Source organism: Brachyhypopomus gauderio, chromosome 4, assembly GCF_052324685.1.
Source record: "Brachyhypopomus gauderio isolate BG-103 chromosome 4, BGAUD_0.2, whole genome shotgun sequence".
Lineage (NCBI taxonomy): Eukaryota > Metazoa > Chordata > Actinopteri > Gymnotiformes > Hypopomidae > Brachyhypopomus > Brachyhypopomus gauderio.
This window is the reverse complement of record NC_135214.1, coordinates 32,910,960-32,931,797: the sequence shown is the minus strand read 5'-3', so window position 1 is coordinate 32,931,797 and position 20,838 is coordinate 32,910,960. Positions and strand designations below refer to the sequence as shown.

At 42.8% G+C, this 20,838-nt stretch overlaps 2 protein-coding genes across 3 annotated transcripts in view; both read right to left on the bottom strand.

The window, feature by feature from the left end:
* gripap1 (GRIP1 associated protein 1) overlaps positions 1-7,922 on the bottom strand; it is a 48,613-nt gene extending 40,691 nt beyond the window's left edge. The window contains 5 exon segments of the mRNA XM_077004080.1: positions 2,027-2,134; positions 4,491-4,517; positions 5,498-5,559; positions 6,420-6,486; positions 7,655-7,922. Coding sequence (XP_076860195.1) covers positions 2,027-2,134; positions 4,491-4,517; positions 5,498-5,559; positions 6,420-6,486; positions 7,655-7,696 — 306 coding nt within the window. The 5' untranslated portion in view covers positions 7,697-7,922.
* A 4,642-nt stretch (positions 7,923-12,564) lies between these two features.
* Positions 12,565-20,838, bottom strand: LOC143513088 (hyaluronidase-1-like). 2 transcript variants are annotated; one of them, XM_077004079.1, is made up of 5 exons: positions 20,660-20,692; positions 19,634-19,730; positions 14,132-15,051; positions 13,662-13,751; positions 12,565-13,333 (listed from the first exon to the last, which is right to left on the bottom strand). In XM_077004079.1, the coding sequence occupies exons 3-5, from the start codon at positions 15,038-15,040 to the stop codon at positions 13,073-13,075; spliced, it is 1,260 nt and encodes a 419-aa protein (XP_076860194.1). In that variant the 5' UTR covers positions 15,041-15,051; positions 19,634-19,730; positions 20,660-20,692; the 3' UTR covers positions 12,565-13,072. The 2 variants fall into 2 exon arrangements, with proteins under 2 accessions (XP_076860194.1, XP_076860193.1); XM_077004078.1 differs by lacking the exon at positions 19,634-19,730 and having other exon boundaries at positions 20,660-20,838.

The following is a 20,838-nucleotide window of genomic DNA, read 5'->3' as shown; positions in this document are numbered from 1 at the left end:
TGAGTAGCGGAGAGGAGTACTACAAGTTGGCCAAAGGAGAAGTCTGTAGGTCTTACGGTTTAGGCTGCACAACGCGTTTTAAGGCAGAAAAAAAATTGGCATATGAAAAGCTTGTGAAAGGTGTACTGAAAGCTGATTGGTCGATAGCGGCGGCCATATTGGACATATGATGGTGCAGATCAAGGACCTGTGTCATAGGTGCATATAGATGATGCGTACCAAGTTTGGAGTTATTTGGCCAATCGGTGTGGGCAGGAGAGTTTTTTGGCCGTTATAGCGCCACCTAGGTGTGCATGTCTGCCAAAATGCATGTGCAGGTCTAGACACCCAATAGGTACATGTGTGTGAAATTTGGAGTGAATACATGAAAGTATGCCTGAGATACAGCAGAATATGTGGATTTTTGGCGAAGGAATTTTCGACGCTTGACTTGTGATGCATGTGGCCACGCCCATGTGCAGAAATGTGCACTTTGGCTCCATAACTTTTAAAGTTCAGACTCTTCTGAACGTTTTGATACCACATATGTGCATGTATGTGAAAAATCCAGGGACTAGTACGCGCTCAAAAATGTGTGCAAATTTGCATATTATGCAAATTAGCTCGACATGTAAGGGGCGGAGCTTATGGGTTCAAATGTATTTTTTGTAGAATGGAAGATGACTGATCAGATGCAATTGGAATTTTTTGTTAATGACATACGGTGTAGGCGTGACAATTTTTTGCGCTCTATAGCGCCACCTATGGTCGGATCGGGCTGGCGTGTTGCGCCTGAGTAGCGGAGAGGAGTACTACAAGTTGGCCAAAGGAGAAGTCTGTAGGTGTTACGGTTTGGTCTGCACAACGCGTTTTAGGGCAGAAAAAGAAGAATAATAATAATAATCAGAACAATTACAATAGGGTTCCAGCACCTTCAGTGCTTGGACCCCTAAAAAATAAAGGGACTGAACTAAAACGCTTTTAAATTTCAGATGGAATTTACAACAATATATAGAAAAAAGAACGTGTATAAAAACAACAGAAGTGAGTAGTACGGGTATTACATACAGGTGGGGACATGACTGTGCAATAGTACTGCAGAAATGGCTGCAGTAAAGTGACGTTGCACCGTGAGGTCACAGTGACGTAGTTATAAATAAAATACGTAATATTTGATTTGACTCGCAACTAAAAGCTTCTGAACTTGTTGATTTGTTAAGTTGTTACTTAGTGGTGGCTGGCCACTAGAGGGCGCTATGGCACAATAACGTAAAATAAATGGGGGGGGGATTAAGATCCCGATTCATTTTCTCTCTCCTGACTGCAAAGTCACAGCAGCAGTGCAGCCAATTGCTGACCATTGCCAACACAAAATATGCAAACAGCAACATAAATTTGGCCAATCAGAGGCCTCAAATCTGAAACATAATGGGTGCTTCATTTACCAGGCCAATCAGAGTGAGTCAGTGGTGGTGAAGGGACCTCTGAGCTTACTGACTATGATGAGTGGGAGGAACTGAAATACATTTCAGGCACCTCAAAATTCGATGACATATCTCTCCCAAAATCCATTTGAGAGAATATTGGACACACCAGATGCTGCCAAGAACTGAACTAGCCAATCAAGTGAAACCCAACTAGCTAGATTTGCGCTAGCGTTATTTAGCACTGTTGGCTAATGTCAATGCAGTTTGCTAGCTAATACCTTGGTGTGTAGCTAATTTACTTGCTGCAGCGAAATGAACTAGCTAGCATTTGTTAACTTTTTTTGGTTGCTAAATTTAGCCAGCTGTGTATTTTAGGGACGACCTGAGACAAGATGAGCTCGCTTTGAAACTGCAAAGTTGTACTGTACCTAATTTATGGCAAGATGATAAAAGGCCTCTGCATTAACTTCTAAAATGCAAGCCCCCTATTAATGTGTCATAGTCTCATAATGTATGTTTATGTTTAAACGATTAGAAATCGAGGTAAAAAGGGGGAAGAGGGAGCCCTATTCCGTCAAAAGCAGGTGCTGTGGAACTGTGAGTGCGTGGGTGATCAGCACCTTGGACAGCTCTTGCATGAGGGTGCTGTTCTGTAGTCTGAAGTCGTCCTCCTGGCTGTGTAGCTTCCCCTGGAGCATCTCATTCTCACTCAGTAATGCGTCCACCTCCTGCAGCCACAAACACACATTAGCATACAATATGCTCCAACCCAATACAACACTCAATTATCACCACACATTAGCATACAATATACACCAACCCAATACAACACTCAATTATCACCACACATTAGCATACAATATACACCAACCCAATACAACACTCAATTATCACCACACATTAACATACAATATACACCAACCCAATACAACACTCAATTATCACCACACATTAACATACAATATACACCAACCCAATGCAACACTCAATTATCACAACACATTACCATACAATATGCTCCAACCCAATACAACACTCAATTATCACCACACATTAACATACAATATACACCAACCCAATGCAACACTCAATTATCACCACACATTAACATACAATATACACCAACCCAATACAACACTCAATTATCACCACACATTAACATACAATATACACCAACACAACGCAACACTCAATTATCACCACACATTAACATACAATATACTCCAACACAACGCAACACACAGTTAATTAATCACCACACATTAACATACAATATACACCAACACAACGCAACACTCAATTATCACCACACATTAACATACAATATACACCAACACAACGCAACACTCAATTATCACCACACATTAACATACAATATACACCAACACAACGCAACACACAGTTAATTAATCACCACACATTAACATACAATATACTCCAACACAACGCAACACACAGTTAATTAATCACCACACATTACTATAGCTGTCATTCAGTAACGCGCCCCACCCCTTCTGCAGTCACAAACAACCAGTAACATGATAATTACACAATTACAGCAGGATTGACTATTGGGGTGTAACGATGCCTCATGATGTGATTCATCGTGTTGCAGAAATGTGATATGTGCAGGGTGACAACGGACAATATCACGTCACGTTGTTATGCTACGTAATGCGGTTGCATGGTCTGAACACAGTAGCACATTCTGATATAGTAGCACCTTACAGACCAATGTTCCCTGAACGCGTCCTTACACCGCTATATTCTATAATACACTATACATCCACTTAGACCAATGTTCCCTGAACGCGTCCTTACACCGCTATATTCTATAATACACTATACATCCACTTAGACCAATGTTCCCTGAACGCGTCCTTACACCCCTATATTCTATAATACACTATACATCCACTTAGACCAATGTTCCCTGAACGCGTCCTTACACCCCTATATTCTATAATACACTATACATCCACTTAGACCAATGTTCCCTGAACGCGTCCTTACACCCCTATATTCTATAATACACTATACATCCACTTAGACCAATGTTCCCTGAACGCGTCCTTACACCCCTATATTCTATAATACACTATACATCCACTTAGACCAATGTTCCCTGAACGCGTCCTTACACCCCTATATTCTATAATACACTATACATCCACTTAGACCAATGTTCCCTGAACGCGTCCTTACACCCCTATATTCTATAATACACTATACATCCACTTAGACCAATGTTCCCTGAACGCGTCCTTACACCCCTATATTCTATAATACACTATACATCCACTTAGACCAATGTTCCCTGAACGCGTCCTTACACCCCTATATTCTATAATACACTATACATCCACTTCTTTTTCTGAACACACAATAACACAGAGAAATACAACTATGCTGATTCCAACATATGAGTACGCATAAATACAAATTCACTATACTGGGCAATGACTAAACACAATGATTTCAAATGAACACAGTAAAAACGTTTCCGTGTTACTCTAATTTAGTAACAAATACAGTTCCCGTTCCAGTAAAACACATTCCACTGATGTAACCAGTGAGGAAAAGTAACCACCACCAGGATCTAACACAGATCATTAGCATTACTGACAGTATAAGCACAAGTTCAACCCACCTCACGATAATCACAGTTTTATAGTTATATGTTAAAGAACAGACTAGCAGTAATGCTCCAGGGACCATCATGTGTCTCGATAGCTCAACACCAAGAGTGTGGTGAGCTGAAAAACAAGATCCCTGAGCACCAAACCAGCAGAGGGCGCTGTTCACGCCATAAGACCATAATCAGGGGAAAGGGCTCCATTAAATGATGACCTATTGAAAATGCAGCTTTTGAGAATACTGTAGATCAAGTGTTCTGCAGTTTAAGATACAGTGACCTTTACATAATGGTCTCAGATGCCTATTAGTGCCTGTGATGTATAAGAATTGTCTGTGGGTGTGTCTCATGTTATTACAGAGCATAATATTGACTGTATTATGATGATAATTATATTATAACCAAGATTCGACTGTTCATCCTTTGGGAAACTGGCATGGCAGACTTACCTGAGCCTTCTTGCTTTTAGTGAGGGCCTGCAGGAGGGGAAAGGAAAACATAACCGTGTAAATGAGATTAGGTGCGACTGTCATGGAAAAACACCAGGTTGAGTTCTGGGAAGGGCCAGAGAGAGACTGCATCAACGCTGATTTCATCAGCAAACGCCTGCCTTGCACACATTCACAGCAGCTGCTTGGTCTAAGAAGCAAGATGCTTTAACAGAGCACATAGATCTGCCAACTGCATGCGCCCTCTCTAGAAGTAGGGGCACTACTACGTACTCATCACTACATCCTGGCCATAAAAAGTAAACAAATAAGGAAAAAGGCTACATTTTATGCTGTTATGTCATAACACTTTTGGCCTGGAGGTTGAGAGCCAAAAATGGTTCTTGTAGTTAGTAAAACACAGAATAGTGACAATCTGAACATGGTCCTTAACCTTCAGTTTCATGGTGGTAAGCCTGACATTTAGCACCATTACGTCTTTTAAAAGCTTGGTGCTCGAATGAACTCAGGAAGCACGGCAGTGTCCTCAGACACTTGGGTTTCAACCATGCACCATTAAAGATGAGAGCTCGCTTACAGAGGCAGGCAACAGTGCGCAGGGTCGAAACACACGCTGCTACGACCTACAGTTGAAATGGTCTGGCACTCACAAGACCGAATACTCTGTTCATTTCACCGCATATTCACCAAGCCTCACCAGATGAAATTAGCAAATGCACTCACTCATGGATGTCATATGGGTGTGGCTAAGTCTGAAGTCTTATGACTGGACATTACCATGAGTTTAGGCATACTTGAGTACACACCACCTGACTCACTACAACACTCATTGGCTGCTCCAAAAGGGTAAATAAAGTCATTTATCTACCCCTTCATATCAGCAGCAGGATATACTCAGTTTTCTTACTTGTCGGGCTACGCCATTTTAACATTTATGCCCTCGAGCACCAACAGCAGTTTCTGCAGTCTCTTTGGCAAAAAAAAAACAAACAAACCAGAGTGTCTACCTTCTGAGCTTTGGTGTAATCCTTTTCCAAGGTCAATGTCTTCTGCCGGACAGTGTTCAGCTCTACAAAACATTGTGACATTATAGTACAAATTCAACCGCAATGTGCCGTTAAAACACATATTCCCATGCAAGGTGAGAGACAGGCCGTAAAAAAAACATGACAATCGCACTGTAAATAAACACAGAATACGTGACAGCTAGGTTTTCAAATCTGAATGGCTCTGTGGAAAGAGAAAAGCCGAGTTGGACAAGCCAGGGGAGGATTCAGGAGGAATACGGTGTGGTGTTGCACATCATCTGTCTGCTGCTCAGCGTTCAAGCTCCTTTACTCTCTGTATAGATTAAGGCAACTGCCATGCAAGGTAGGGAGTTGTTGTCAGAAAATACATCACAGATGCAGTGGGTGTACAGGCAGAGTTAAGTGTATTTTAAAGCCCAAGTATTGCTGGACATGAACTACAGGAGTGGAGTTTCAGGTACGGTCTTTCTCTCTACCTTCAATCGTTAAAACTACTCAAAATACCAGGCAGGAGCCAGGACTACTTTAATGGTATTAATGTAACCTGTTTAGAACAAACCCAGGGCTAGTGTACAGATTTGAACCCTAGTATTAATCAGATTAAAGAGTCAGGTCAGTCTGTCTATACAAAGAGGTATGGTTCCCACGTTTTAAACTGACCCAAGATGATGCCCATGACACCATACACAGTATTAGCAAATACAAGTGAGAAAAAAAAAAAAGAAAAACTAGACAGCTGGTTAACTTTAACTAAAAGCATCTTCCACTTGATAGCCGTGATTATCTGCTAGTCCAGACACATCTTGTGCCAGGGTTGGGATGAATAACACATCTCACCTGCGAGTGTTAGGAGTCGCTTTGCAGCGGTGTACAGTGCATGCTGTGGGCATCCTCTGCTTACCTGCGGTGTTCTTTCGCAGGTCATCCGAGAGCTGGTAGTTCTGAGTTCGCAGTTCCAGCAGCTGAGCCTATTGTAACACAAACAAAAGGCCAGAACGGGAATGAGCAACAGCCTTATTGAGATCAACTAACAGCTGAGTGATCTTCTTGCACGTGATGGGCCAAGGTGAAGAAGAGCTTCTGCACGTTTTCTCTAGTACGAACCACACACCGATGAAGAACGTGGGGTGTGCTACTCAAATGTCAGGTGTAATAAATCTGTTACCCCTTGCTAGTTAATGCATCTCCAGTTCAGTCTGAGATATCTACTAGACTTCGATCAGTCTAATTACGTAATGGAAACATCTAAGAGATTGGCTTTACAAGCCACTTGTACGAAACTGCATATTGCACTAGCGAATTGCCAGTTAGCTAGCTGGCCAAGCTATATTTCACCGCAAATTCCACTTTTGTATCAACAAAATCTGATGCTAGTTACACAACAAACGTTTGACAGCAACAGTGTTGAGTCGTAGTGTTAGGCTTTGCGTATGATAACGTTACTAAAGACATCATCTGTTCTTCTCGATCAAATTAAAGAAGTTTCAGGTTTAGGACAATTTTATAAGGCTATGCGTTTGCTGCTCAGGAAAGGCAGGAAACCATTGCTAGCTAGTTAGCGCCCTGTGAAGCTAACTGGCATGCTAACTGGTAATTAGGAAGCCAGGCAACATTTATCCATATATATACGTTAACGCCTGACAGTAGTTTAAATAATAATAATACACATATACACAAATAATACACAACACATGTGGATATCGTAAATCCACAAAGACTTCACATCATACTCAAGACTGCATGATGGTTAGCTAGCATGCTAGCCATCCAGCTAACCCTATTGGCCGCACAGCTAGCGTCTAGCGTTAGCATGCTCAGTTAGCACAGCTAGCGTCTAGCGTTAGCTTGCCAGTTAGCACAGCTAGCGTCTAGCGTTAGCTTGCCAGTTAGCACACCTAGCGTCTAGCGTTAGCTTGCCAGTTAGCACAGCTAGCGGCTAGCGCGTGAGCTAACTGACCGTCACGGGATATAAAGCCGCCTCCCTCCCTCACAACATCAGTGGCCTACGGGCGTTGCAAACATTCTCTGACACGGCAAAAAAAAATCTTTTTCGGAGCAAAAGCACAAACTGACACGTTAACGACAGGACAGACTACTATCCGAGTTTTTAAAAAATGTAAACAAGGAGGTAATTACCTGCATACGGTGGAACTCCTCTTCTGAGAGAGCCTGCGCCATCTTTCCTCCGAGCGCACGGCGACCACCTCGCGATAGGTCCGCGGCGCCGAGGGGGTCGAGTCCGTCGAGAGGGGGACGTCGAGGCTTCAAGCGCAAAACTTCGCCTCCGAAGTCATTTTTTTAGCTATACATACATATTCAACACACGGGATAGGAAAGTCTTAAAAGTAAATAAGGTGTAGCGGAAACTTTCCTTTCAGGAGCAGCTACACTTGGTACCATTGCCTCGAAAATAGGCATCTGTGTGCGCAATAAGCCACCTGTCCTGCAGATGGCGCACCACATTGACGTTCCATCTATAATATACTGTACATTATATATTAGAAAAGTCTATTAAATACTATATTATATAACATTACATTTAACATTAATAATAATAATTTCCATCCATCCATTCATTTTCATCGGCTTATCCTGGTCTGGGTCGCAGGGGCAGTAGCTCTTATAGTGCTTCTTCAGGGATACCAAGATGTTCCCAGGATAGCCAAGAGATATAATCTCTCCAGACACCATAATGTATCAGACTGATGAATTTGTAATCCAAGCAGGGTCATCAATGAATTTTATATTTGTTGTAGCTTCCATAGCTTCCATAGCATAGCTTCCAGGGATTTTAAGAGAGAGAGAGGAAGCAACAATACTGTGTTTTTTATCTGTTGTACATGCCTTTATGAGAACCTGCTCTGAAAGTATAAAACAAAATGTCAAAAGGTAAATAATGGTGTAAGGCATTGCTTTGGTTAAAAAAGTAATCGAGGGCTTCTAATTAAGAGAGAGAGAGAGAGAGAGAGAGAGAGAGAGAGAGAGAGTGTGTGTGTGTGTGTGTGTGTGTGTGTGTGTGTTTATGGAAGCATGATAGGATAGATTTTAACAGAAGGCAGTAAAGAGTTTTCTCCTTGAGAGAGAGAGAGCTTGTGCTTTGCATATATACATTTACATTTACATCTGAATTTCAGGCATTATCCAGATGCCCTTATCCAGACTGAGTTACAAAAAGTGCTGTAGTTGTGTAATCAAAGCATCTAGCAAATATAGGTTGGACTCCAGAAATTCCCTTAAATCAAGACCCCGCCAGACTCAGGGGCCAGTTCTGATCTTCAGATTAAGAAATAAAAAACAATGCAATGGTGTAAAAGACAAGACTACTGGAGTACTATTACTCTATTAGTACTTTTACTCTTTCATACCTGTCAAGTTTTTTATTAAAAAAATAAGGGAAATTTTCCACTGGTCGCTGCGTGCATTGTGCTTGACGGATTTTTCATGTTGACAGACATAGTTCCTTCCCCCGTGAGAGACACTATAACGTAGCACAAACGAATGAGACCAGTTTGGAGTGATTTGGACGTGGAGGGGGGGGGGGGGGCTGGTGAGGTCACGCGTGTGAAAAATAAAACGACTGTAACTTTACAAAGCAAGTGACTGAAGCGTTTTGACGGCACAAATGAGCACAAACGTAGCACAAACGAATGGGACTACATTGGAGAAATTTGGACGTGGGGGGGGGGGGGGCTCCGTGACGTCACAGGTCAGAAAACGTATTTTTAAATTACTCAAAAGCCTTAATAGCACAAACGAGCACAAAACACCGGCCCTTCCAATAGGCAATATAGACAAATGCTAGGGATCTCAGGGCTGAAATTTAAAAATCAACTAATCAGAATATTTCACACCGTTGTTTCTAGGTAAAAGAGAGAAAGTTCCTCCTGTTTATCTGTGGCATACCCTTGCCTTTTACGTTGAGAGCTTTTATTATGGATTGGCAGTTTAATCAACCAATCATATTTCGAATTAGAATGGTGGGGGCGTGACTTTTCTAGCACCTTCTGAATTGTAATTGAAGGATGCTTAGTTTTAATATGAGAATGCATTTTGATGTGTTTCCATCTTTGGTGGATAGTTTTTGTAAGCAGATCTTACACACTGACTCATATAGATTTGCTGGCTCTCATTTTTATTTGAAACAAATCCAAAATGCTGCCAACCTGTAGCAGTGGTGTTTTTCTTTGAAACCAGCTTGCTTAACTCACAACTAACACTCAATCGTCATTGTGCCTTTTTCCCCTCTCTGATATTAGTGAACACAACCACTCCATAACCAATCAATGACGGATGCGCACAATGTCTTAAATGCCCCATTTTTCAAATTACATATTTGGCACGTTGCATCACGGCACGTGGTTAATATACTGCCACAATTTTACAATAGTCATCATACTGCCCAATCCTAGTGGGTGCTGTTATTAGCTTAGTTCAGCAAGTTTTAAAATAAATATATATTAAAACACACATATGCTCCTCTGTTCATTGCAGATGCACTTTTGAAATAATAACAATGTTGCAGTAGGCAAATTGCACTGATTTGCACTGGTGGTAATAATAATAATAATAATAAAAAATTTTTTTTAAGCGCCTTTCAAGCCAGCCAAGGTCACAAAGAAATAAACATCAGCAAAAATAAATCATGGTACAGAACCTCAAGTATATGCTAATTGAAATAAGTGAGCCTTAAGGCCAATTTTTAACATGGAAAACAACGCACAGGCACGGAGCTCAGGTGGAAGGCCATTCCACAGCTTGGGACCAGCAACACTGAAAGCCCTATCCCCGACTGTGACCGTGCGTGCTGTGCTGAAGACGCTTCCTTCCACTCGCTGAACTGAACTGCTGCTGCAGTGCATCTGGTGTTAAAAGGAAGAGAGAGCTCGCACACCTGGAGCTCGGGTGTGTGCGAGGTGGTGGCGCATTTCAGGGCATTGTTTTTAATAATAATAAAAAAAAAATTAAAAAAACGAAGTTTCAAAAGGGCACTTTCGTTGATAAAGGGCAGAGTTGGTGGTGCTTTAGCACCACCTGATGTCTATGTGTGCACGCCACTGAATATAGGAGTAATATTTCGAGTGCGTCAAGACCCTCGCAGCTGAATTTTGCACAGCTTGCAAACGATTCAGTACTCGAGCTGGGAGACCATATAAAATAGCATTGCAATAATCAATTCTGAATGTTACAAATGAGTGAATAACTTTTTCAGCAGCTGTAGTAGAGAGGAAAGGGTGAATCTTCGCAATGCCCCTTAGATGGAAAAAAGCTGTCTTGCATAGTTATTTAATATGAGGTTCAAAAGACATGGCAGAGTCAAAAATAACACCCACGTTTTTGATCTGACTTGATAACGAGACAGAAAGATTCGGGACAGAAGACAGCACCAGCTAATTTTTTCATAATTGCTTGTGTAGATATTAACATTACCTCTGACTTGCTCATGTTCAGGCTAAGGAAATTCTCCTTCATCCATACCTGAACATCAGTCAAGCAGTCACTCAAAATAGATAGTGAGGGACTAAGAGTTGGTTTAGTACATAAATAAATCTGAACATCATCAGCATAACAGTGAAATTGCAATCCATGCCTCCTAATGATTTCGCCAAGGGGAAGTAAATACGATACAGTTGTGATCAAATTTATTCAACCCCCAATGCTGCGAAGGGTTTTATGGAATTCAGTGCACATTTGTAATTGTGTTCATAATGAAATCTTACAAGGACTTGTTAAAGAACTAAATGCAACTAAGATAGCATCAATTTTTTTTTGTCATAAAGTATTAAATGGCCTTTTTGTGATTTCTTCATTGACACAATTATTCAACCCCTTTACGACTACCACTCCTAAGAACAGAGGTTCATTCCAGTGTTTTCCATCAGGTATTGAAAACATCTGTGGATGTCAACGAGCAGCAATCAAGCATGATAAGCACCAATTAGGCAGATTTAAAAGGACTGTGATACTCAGCTCCTTCTAGACATCTACTGGTGTGTTTCCAAGCATGGTGAAGGCAAGAGAATGGTCCCAGAAGACAAGAGAAGAGGTTATTGCTCTTCACAAGAATGGCAATGGATATAAAAAGATTGCGAAGTTGTTAAATATTCCAAGAGACACTATCGGAAGTATCATTCGCAAGTTCAAGTTAAAGGGCACAGTGGAAACGTTACCTGGTCGTGGCAGAAAGAAGATCCTGACCGCGACTGCTGTGCGCTACCTGAAGCGTAATGTGGAGAAAAATCCCCGCGTGACTGCTAAGGAACTGAAAAAAGACGCCCAGACGCACCCCCTTGCTGACTCCAAAGAACAAGAAAAGTCGACTGCAGTATGCCAAAAGTCATGTGGACAAGCCACAAAGGTTTTGGGACAGTGTACTGTGGTCAGATGAAACTAAATTAGAACTGTTTGGGACAATGGACCAGCGCTATGTTTGGAGAAGGAAGAACCAGGCTTATGAACAAAAGAACACCTTGCCTACTGTGAAGCATGGCGGGGGGTCAATTATGCTTTGGGGCTGTTTTGCTTCTAATGGTACAGGAAAGCTTCAACGTGTGCAGGGTACCATGAATTCCCTTCAGTACCAGGAGATCTTGGAGGAAAATGTGATGGAGTCAGTCACAAACCTGCGGCTTGGGAGACGTTGGACCTTCCAACAGGACAATGATCCGAAGCACACATCCAAGTCCACTAGAGCATGGTTGAACATGAAAGGCTGGAACATTCTAGAGTGGCCATCGCAATCACCAGACTTAAATCCAATTGAGAACCTCTGGTGGGACCTAAAGAAGGCAGTTGCAGTGCGCAAGCCTAAGAATGTGACTGAACTGGAGGCTTTTGCCCATGAAGAATGGGCTAAGATACCCATAGGTCGCTGCAAGACACTTGTGTCAAGCTATGCTTCACGCTTGAAAGCTGTCATAACTGGAAAATGATGTTGTACTAAGTACTAAAAAATAATGTCACTAGGGGGTTGAATAAAACTGATAATGATGTGAGCACAGTAAAGACATTTGTGGTTATTCCATCATAAATATTATGTTATGTTTGTCTATATTATAAGTGCCTCTTTGATATAATTGTAAATAAGATGACTGAAATGATCAAAATCAATGTCAAACTGGCCAAAACACTTTATTTCAGTGGGGGTTGAATAAATTTGATCACAACTGTATAAACAGCAAAATAAATTTTGTGCAACACCTTTATATTTATTGCTTGTTATATGGTAATATTTAAGTCATTTGCTTTTTATTTGTTTCTTTAATAGTGATACAATCAACCCGATGATTGATTGATTGATGCAGGGGGCACCAACCAAAATCTCGCCTAGGGCACCACATTGGTCAGGGCCGGTTCTGATTATAGGGTGTAAAAATCAAGCTCTTTGTGCAGTAGCAGCTTTATTGTAAAAGGTAACCTTCCCAGTCTGGAGTAATCAACCACAGATCTGCAGGTTAATTCTGTCATGTTAAAACTAACGGCATACAGAACACACATCTTGGTGTATTCTGTTGTGTCTCGGAAACTGTAATTAAAAGGTTCTACTGCTGTCCCGCGTCACACTCGTTCGGTGTTCTCGCACCGTGCTCCACTCCAGCCTTCGTAACACACACATTTGAAGTGAGACGGCAGGTCCACGTCAGGCTCACACTCGTCGTGAAACACGGGGATGGTGTGGCCAGAGTGAGGCTTGCGTCTGGCACAGCGGCCGTTGCCATGGCACACGATCTGACTGCAGCGCGTCGTTGCTTGTTGTAGAGTCTTCACGTACACACCAAGGACGGAGTTGATGTAATCGCGGAGAAGAACACACTGGTCCTGGAGGGAGAGAGAGAGTGAGTGAGAAGGGAAAAGTGGAGGGATAGAAAGAGCTTCACACCATTAGTTCTGTACAACACTCCACACATTCATATGGTTTTGTTTTCACAGATAAATACACATCTATTACAGATAAATATAGATCATATCACAGATAAACATAATACAAACATGCAAACTTAAAATTCAATAATGAGAGTGTTGTCCAGCGTGGAAGGTGCTGAACACACACACACACACACACACACACACACACACACACACACACACACACACACACACACACACACACACACACACACACACACACACACACACACGTGCTGACCCGGGACTTGGTAAAACTCAGCTCGCCCCACAGCACTACCCCAGCTGCTCCTAGAGCTGCAGCCTCTCCCAGAGTGTGTTCCAGATCTGTCTGCAATCACACAAACACACACACACACACACACACACACACAAGGATGCACACAATGGAATTCAGTTTGCTCTGTTAGGAGAACCAATCTGCTGCTGCTCCTGCTCTGTCAGGTCTAGAGAGGGGAAGATGAGGGAGGTGTGTGCAGGCTGGGGATTTGTGCTGTTGGCAAGTTAATGCCAATAAATGAAGTTTAAAAATATGCACATTTTTGTACTTTTTAGGTTTCATTGGCTAAGCTTAAGCAAACTTACATTAGGTTGTATTTTGGAAGGTCACTTACACTTTTGTGTAGTCCACTAATTGTAGCTTTTCTTCTAATACTATGTATGGAGCAAGCAGTTAATGGCTAGAGGCAGAGCAATGGTGAGTGTGTATACCTGGTTCAGGAACTGCAGGGTATGTATGAAGGCCACTCTAGCGTAAGGTAGGACCGGGATTGGCTGGGAACTAGGTGCATGCTGGGAAGCCACTCGAAGTGCCTCTAGTATGCGATGTCTCATCATGAGCCGTGTGTCGGGGTGGCCCGCTAACTTACGGCTCACGTACACACTTGGGTACAGTGCAGTGGAGTGTTGCCATAAAAATGCCAGTCTGTCATTCATTGTCTCTGTACTAGGTTTACACTGCCCTGTGTACCCACTCCTCTTAGCTCCGTGGTAGTTGTAACAACCAGGCAGCCCATAAAACCCCCACAATCCTCTGGGGCGAACACGAACTCCAAGACGCAGGGTTCCTTCCATGAACGCCCTTGCTGCAGTCTCAAACTCCTCTGTTGCCAGTGACGTCACATTCTCCTCAGACATCTCCGAATGTCTCTGCCACACCAACAGTCTGGACAGCCTCTTGTACACCTTCCGTGTGCCAAAGTTCTGTCTCCACAGAGGTTGCCACGCCTCCCAGTCCAGCACAGCCAATCCGGCGAAGTGCTTACCTAAAAGTACGTGGAGCTGATGTTCAGTCAGTGTGAGGTGACCCTCCAGATGGCCCTGTTGTGGTATCCCACCGTTGATGATCCGGTTCTGCCGACTGACGTGCGGGTACAAGCCGAGACGGCACTCATAAAACAGACTTATTCCCTCACCCAGGAATTTCTGCTCCACATTGTGTATGATCCCGTACTTCTGCAGGGGCAGCGTGACGCCGTGGAGACGCTCACATCTTGAAGTAGGCATGTTCCAAACCACAGAGAAGCCACGCCTCCCCACATCAGGCCCCGCCCTGGTGACGGAGTTGCCGAGACACGTGGTAAAGATAAGAAGGGCCAGGGTGCAGACCCTCCAAACCATGACGGCTCCTCCTGTAGAACAGATTTAATTTCACCATGAACTTACAGAGTCCACAGTTCCAATTTAGTAAACTTGTTTGAGCTAAATTAATTTTATTCATGATATTGCCCAGGGGATCAAACCATCACTGTGTGGTTACCTGCAATGGTACCAATGGTACCAATGTATTTTAAAAACAAACTAAGCTAAAAGTAAAGGATTCAAAACATAAGTGAATTGTATAAAGAACTGTTACATTATTTTACTAAGAGAAACGAGCATTTACATTTATTGTAATATTAATTTTGTAAACAATGTAAATCTACTATTTCTGGCAAATCAGATGCAAACTACAGTTGTGATCAAATTTATTCAACCCCCACTGAAATAAAGTGTTTTGGCCAGTTTGACATTGATTTTGATCATTTCAGTCATCTTATTTACAATTATATCAAAGAGGCACTTATAAATTAGACAAACATAACATAATATTTATGATGGAATAACCACAAATGTCTTTACTGTGCTCACATCATTATCAGTTTTATTCAACCCCCTAGTGACATTATTTTTTAGTACTTAGTACAACATCCTTTTCCAGTTATGACAGCTTTCAAGCGTGAAGCATAGCTTGACACAAGTGTCTTGCAGCGACCTATGGGTATCTTAGCCCATTCTTCATGGGCAAAAGCCTCCAGTTCAGTCACATTCTTAGGCTTGCGCACTGCAACTGCCTTCTTTAGGTCCCACCAGAGGTTCTCAATTGGATTTAAGTCTGGTGATTGCGATGGCCACTCTAGAATGTTCCAGCCTTTCATGTTCAACCATGCTCTAGTGGACTTGGATGTGTGCTTCGGATCATTGTCCTGTTGGAAGGTCCAACGTCTCCCAAGCCGCAGGTTTGTGACTGACTCCATCACATTTTCCTCCAAGATCTCCTGGTACTGAAGGGAATTCATGGTACCCTGCACACGTTGAAGCTTTCCTGTACCATTAGAAGCAAAACAGCCCCAAAGCATAATTGACCCCCCGCCATGCTTCACAGTAGGCAAGGTGTTCTTTTGTTCATAAGCCTGGTTCTTCCTTCTCCAAACATAGCGCTGGTCCATTGTCCCAAACAGTTCTAATTTAGTTTCATCTGACCACAGTACACTGTTCCAAAACCTTTGTGGCTTGTCCACATGACTTTTGGCATACTGCAGTCGACTTTTCTTGTTCTTTGGAGTCAGCAAGGGGGTGCGTCTGGGCGTTCTGGCATGGAGGTCTTCGTTATGCAGTGCGCGCCTTATTGTCTGAGCTGAAACTTCAGTGCCCACATCTGACAGGTCTTTTTTCAGTTCCTTAGCAGTCACGCGGGGATTTTTCTCCACATTACGCTTCAGGTAGCACACAGCAGTCGCGGTCAGGATCTTCTTTCTGCCACGACCAGGTAACGTTTCCACTGTGCCCTTTAACTTGAACTTGCGAATGATACTTCCGATAGTGTCTCTTGGAATATTTAACAACTTCGCAATCTTTTTATATCCATTGCCATTCTTGTGAAGAGCAATAACCTCTTCTCTTGTCTTCTGGGACCATTCTCTTGCCTTCACCATGCTTGGAAACACACCAGTAGATGTCTAGAAGGAGCTGAGTATCACAGTCCTTTTAAATCTGCCTAATTGGTGCTTATCATGCTTGATTGCTGCTCGTTGACATCCACAGATGTTTTCAATACCTGATGGAAAACACTGGAATGAACCTCTGTTCTTAGGAGTGGTAGTCGTAAAGGGGTTGAATAATTGTGTCAATGAAGAAATCACAAAAAGGCCATTTAATACTTTATGACAAAAAAAATTGATGCTATCTTAGTTGCATTTAGTTCTTTAACAAGTCCTTGTAAGATTTCATTATGAACACAATTACAAATGTGCACTGAATTCCATAAAACCCTTCGCAGCATTGGGGGTTGAATAAATTTGATCACAACTGTATGTATAATGTATAATTCTGATTAATTAAATGATCAATTATTCCTGCAGCTGAATGGTAGTGACCATGTAGTCTGAGCCAGCCAATCAGCTGTGGTTCAGTATAACAGAAATGGTTGCTTGAGTGAAAGAAAATCAAAATATACTTAATCTAACAAAATGCCAGGCTTGAAATCAAAAGAAAAAGGTGGACGTTCTTCTGCTGAGAGTAAAACGTACCCAGGACCTCTGCAATTGCTCTAAAGCATAAAGAACCTATGGACACGACATGGGAGAGTTTTTCAGTTTTAATTCAAACACAAAACATTCAAATTATTATGCACTTTCAAAGAGTCCAGCAGTGATGTTATGTTCTGTTCAGAATCAATGATGATACATTATACAGTGAAGTTTTTTTTTTTATCTTTGGTACTAAGGCACAGATTGTTTCAGTATTCTGATCACAATTCTCCAGAAATCTTGGAGGCAGTTTCCAGTCTCTACTGTACATAAAGCACCGTGTGGTTGGCATTTGACTAGGATCATGCCAGTGAGGTTTTACAGGACCTGGACTGCATGCCTTTATGTGACATGACTGTGAAGGTCAGATGTCCTTGTGCATCCAGAAGATAGGCAGTCCTCGTCCATCTGTGTACGGCGTGTGTTCTAGAGTCTGATCTACTGGGGTCCATAAGGATGGAGGAGCAGGTGGGGCAGGTGGAGGGACAGAGGGTAGAGAGGAAAGAGGGGGTGGGAGTGGAGGAGGGGGAACAGGTAAAGAAGGGAAAAGGGAGGAAACAGAGGGAAGAGGGGCAAAAGAGGTGAGGGGTAAGAGGGGTGGAGGAGGTGGTAGAGTAGGAAGGACGGCTGGAGCAGGGAGAGGAGGACCAGCTGTCATTGGTGGAGAAGTGTGCCTGACCGCGACGGTCCCGCCCCTCGCAGTCTCGCTCTCGTTGGGGCGGCAGAACTTGTGCAGCTGCTCCAGGGGCATGAAGGAGGCCAGAGTGCCCACGTTCTGGACAGGTCGCGACGGCACGAAGCCCAGGTGGGCGTAGAAGTGCTGCTTGTCGTGTGTGGTGAGGCAGAGGCGGTTGCAACCCCGGGCCCGGGCGTAGCGCTCCACGCCCTCCATCAGGATTCGCCCGTAGCCCTTCCCCCGCAGCTCCCTGTGCACCACCACCGACTCCACAAACAGGCTCCTGCTGCCCAGCACACGCGACACGCGGGCGTGGCCTATCAGCTTCTCGTCGGGGGCGTGTCTTTCACCCTCCAGCAGGAGGAGACACACAGGGTAGCTGGTGTTGTTGGATTGGCGGAGTGAGTGCAGCCTCGCTCCCATGCTGCGTTGCCATTGGGTGTTGAGGAACTGAGCACACGCCTCCACCAGATCCCAGCGCTCGTGAAGAAGGGCGACGTGAATGGCAGGGCCACTAACGTCACCATCGCACCTGCACAGATGCCACGGGGCAGGGGTCAACGCAACAGGTCAAGGTTCAGCGAGACTAATGCTTTGCACGACGGTTGAATTTCACAAGTGGGATTCAACAGTTTTTTTTTTTTGGAGGTGTTACTGAACTTTGAGGTGCAGCCCATTTGACCAACTGAAATGCTGATTCTGAACAACAAGCGTCACAAAAGAACTCCCCGCTTTCTCAAACCAGAAACCGATTGTGTGCATGAGGCAACCATGCTGACGCTTTGGCAAAGCGTTGCAGAAGACACAAGTGCTGCAATGCATGATGGGATGAAACACAAACCGTAAGACGAACCACTGAGCAATTTGCACCACTAAACTACCAGCGCAAAACGAAATAGGATTCTTACAATGAGCCTCAGAGTACAACACCCCTGTTACAGGAACCATGTGGCGTTGCTTAATAGTGGCAGCTTAATAGAGCTGCCTTCATCACAGTTTTGTCCTTGTTCCTTTTTCATCACCTCGGCAGCCACAGTAACATTGTAAGAGAGTCAAGAGCAGCTCCACAGGTCTGCTCATAACAGAACGACAGGGCAACTCTGGGGCAAGAGAGCCCTGGGGCAGGAGAACCCTGAGGCAGGAGAACCCACTCCCACTAGGGGCATCTATGCTGCTCCTAGAAAGCATGTTTAAGTTGTAGAATTAATATTTCAAGGCTTTTCAAAACAAGATCACTTGTTAAGAGTCTGCTAATATTTCTGATTTACACTGAATTTCTATTCATTATTCAAACAATTTGCTAAAATGTCAGCAAGCCTAATTAATTCTGCATCAATCTTTGTTTCATTTTATCATCTTTGGTTGGTGAAGTGAGCATCATTACATTGTTTAGCACTTCAACATATTGTCAGGAACTTAAAAAAATAAAAGTAACTGTACACCTACAGACATATTTGTTTTATCAGATCTACATATGAACACTTTTGTTTAAACAATGTATTAAGACTATTAGGTAAAAAAGGACTAATAATATTAACCCATATTTAGATTATTATATTACTAACAAATGTTTCATATTAGGTATCTGTGATGACAAGAAGACTGGCAGACATCAGTTTGTATATTATCTGAGACGAAAATGCGTGATTTATCCTAAAAGTATGTGATAAACCTGCTAGCTTAGGCAACTGACACAAAGAAATAAAAGCACATTGAATAATTAAAGAAAGCAGATGCCCAAGATCTTACCAAAGATGAAACCCTGAAGACAGAGGAACAGAGCAGTGAGTGTTTCAGTGACACACACTTCTACATATAAGAAGAAGGGGTCCGAATCAGGAAACAACTGTTCAGCAATAAGAACAGAGTAATGGTGTAAAGGCTAGATCTCAGATCAGTCCGACCAATTATATTACTATAGTGAAAATTAATGTTTGGTTAGGGCGGGACTGACTCCAGATCAGCTACTGGAGTGAATTAGTTGTCAGTAGCATGTGGTTACAGAAGCGCTGAATAAATAGTGCAAAAAAAAGTGTTAAAGAAGTGACTCGCAATTCAAAACAGAGGTCAGATATGCAGGGATGCAACTGTGAACTGTGCAGGATCAATAAATTACACATAGCGGTGGTTGTGGTTTAATTAGCTGAGAAACTCCTTTGTTACAACAAATGTGGGAAATTTCTAGTTGAGTATCTCATGTTGCATAACGGTGCTTGAATGATACTTTTATGTTTATATATGAATTAAACATTATACGTTCAAGTTCTTTAATAGCACTGGGGAAAAGGTTTGTAAATGAGATTAATTCGTTTAGATGCATCACCGACAGAGGGCGCTGTCAACAAAAGTAAAGAAAGTACAGTAGTTTGGATCTAGCTGAGTAAACCCACCTCCTTTGGCCTGCATACCCTAATATGGTGCGCTCTGTGCTAACGTACAACACTTTAAACTTCAGTGCAGTACAGAAGTAATTACCGTGTACTATCTAGACTGTGTCCTGTCGTGCTTCTCTTCTGACACATTTATTCTAGACGTGAGCTGGAATTAGAGAAGTTAGCTAGCAAGCATCCATGCGAAGTTGTCAAGCGGACAGACCGCAATTCTCATCAAAATGCAAACATATATCCAGCTACTGTTCACCTTTATGGTTAATGAAGTCACATTTCCCCCTCTTACAAAGTTATTATAAACCCGTCTTACACTCCCACTACGCTCGTTGGTTCGTTTGCTGCATTAACTAGCACGTGTTCGCTGCATTGGTGCATGTTTACGCACATCTGAATCCTTTATGTTCCTCTCAGGGACGGGAAGTCACAATGTGGCGCCAACAACAAATTTCTTTTGACGCGATCTTGTTTGTGGTTTAAATGGTTAATTTCACGTCAATTGACTTCTGTGCCGGTGTTGAAACAACCTATCTAGGCTTCCAACTGAACAACCCTAGCTAGCTATCC

Coding starts and splice junctions, on each gene's coding strand:
- LOC143513088 (XM_077004078.1), bottom strand. CDS start 15,040: ATGGTTTGGAGGGTCTGCACCCTGGCCCTTCTTATCTTTACCACGTGT. Junction 13,752..14,131: donor CCCTGCAGTTCCTGAACCAG/GTATACACACTC, acceptor GTGTGATTGCAG/ACAGATCTGGAACACACTCT. Junction 13,334..13,661: donor TGAGTTTTACCAAGTCCCGG/GTCAGCACGTGT, acceptor CTCTCCCTCCAG/GACCAGTGTGTTCTTCTCCG.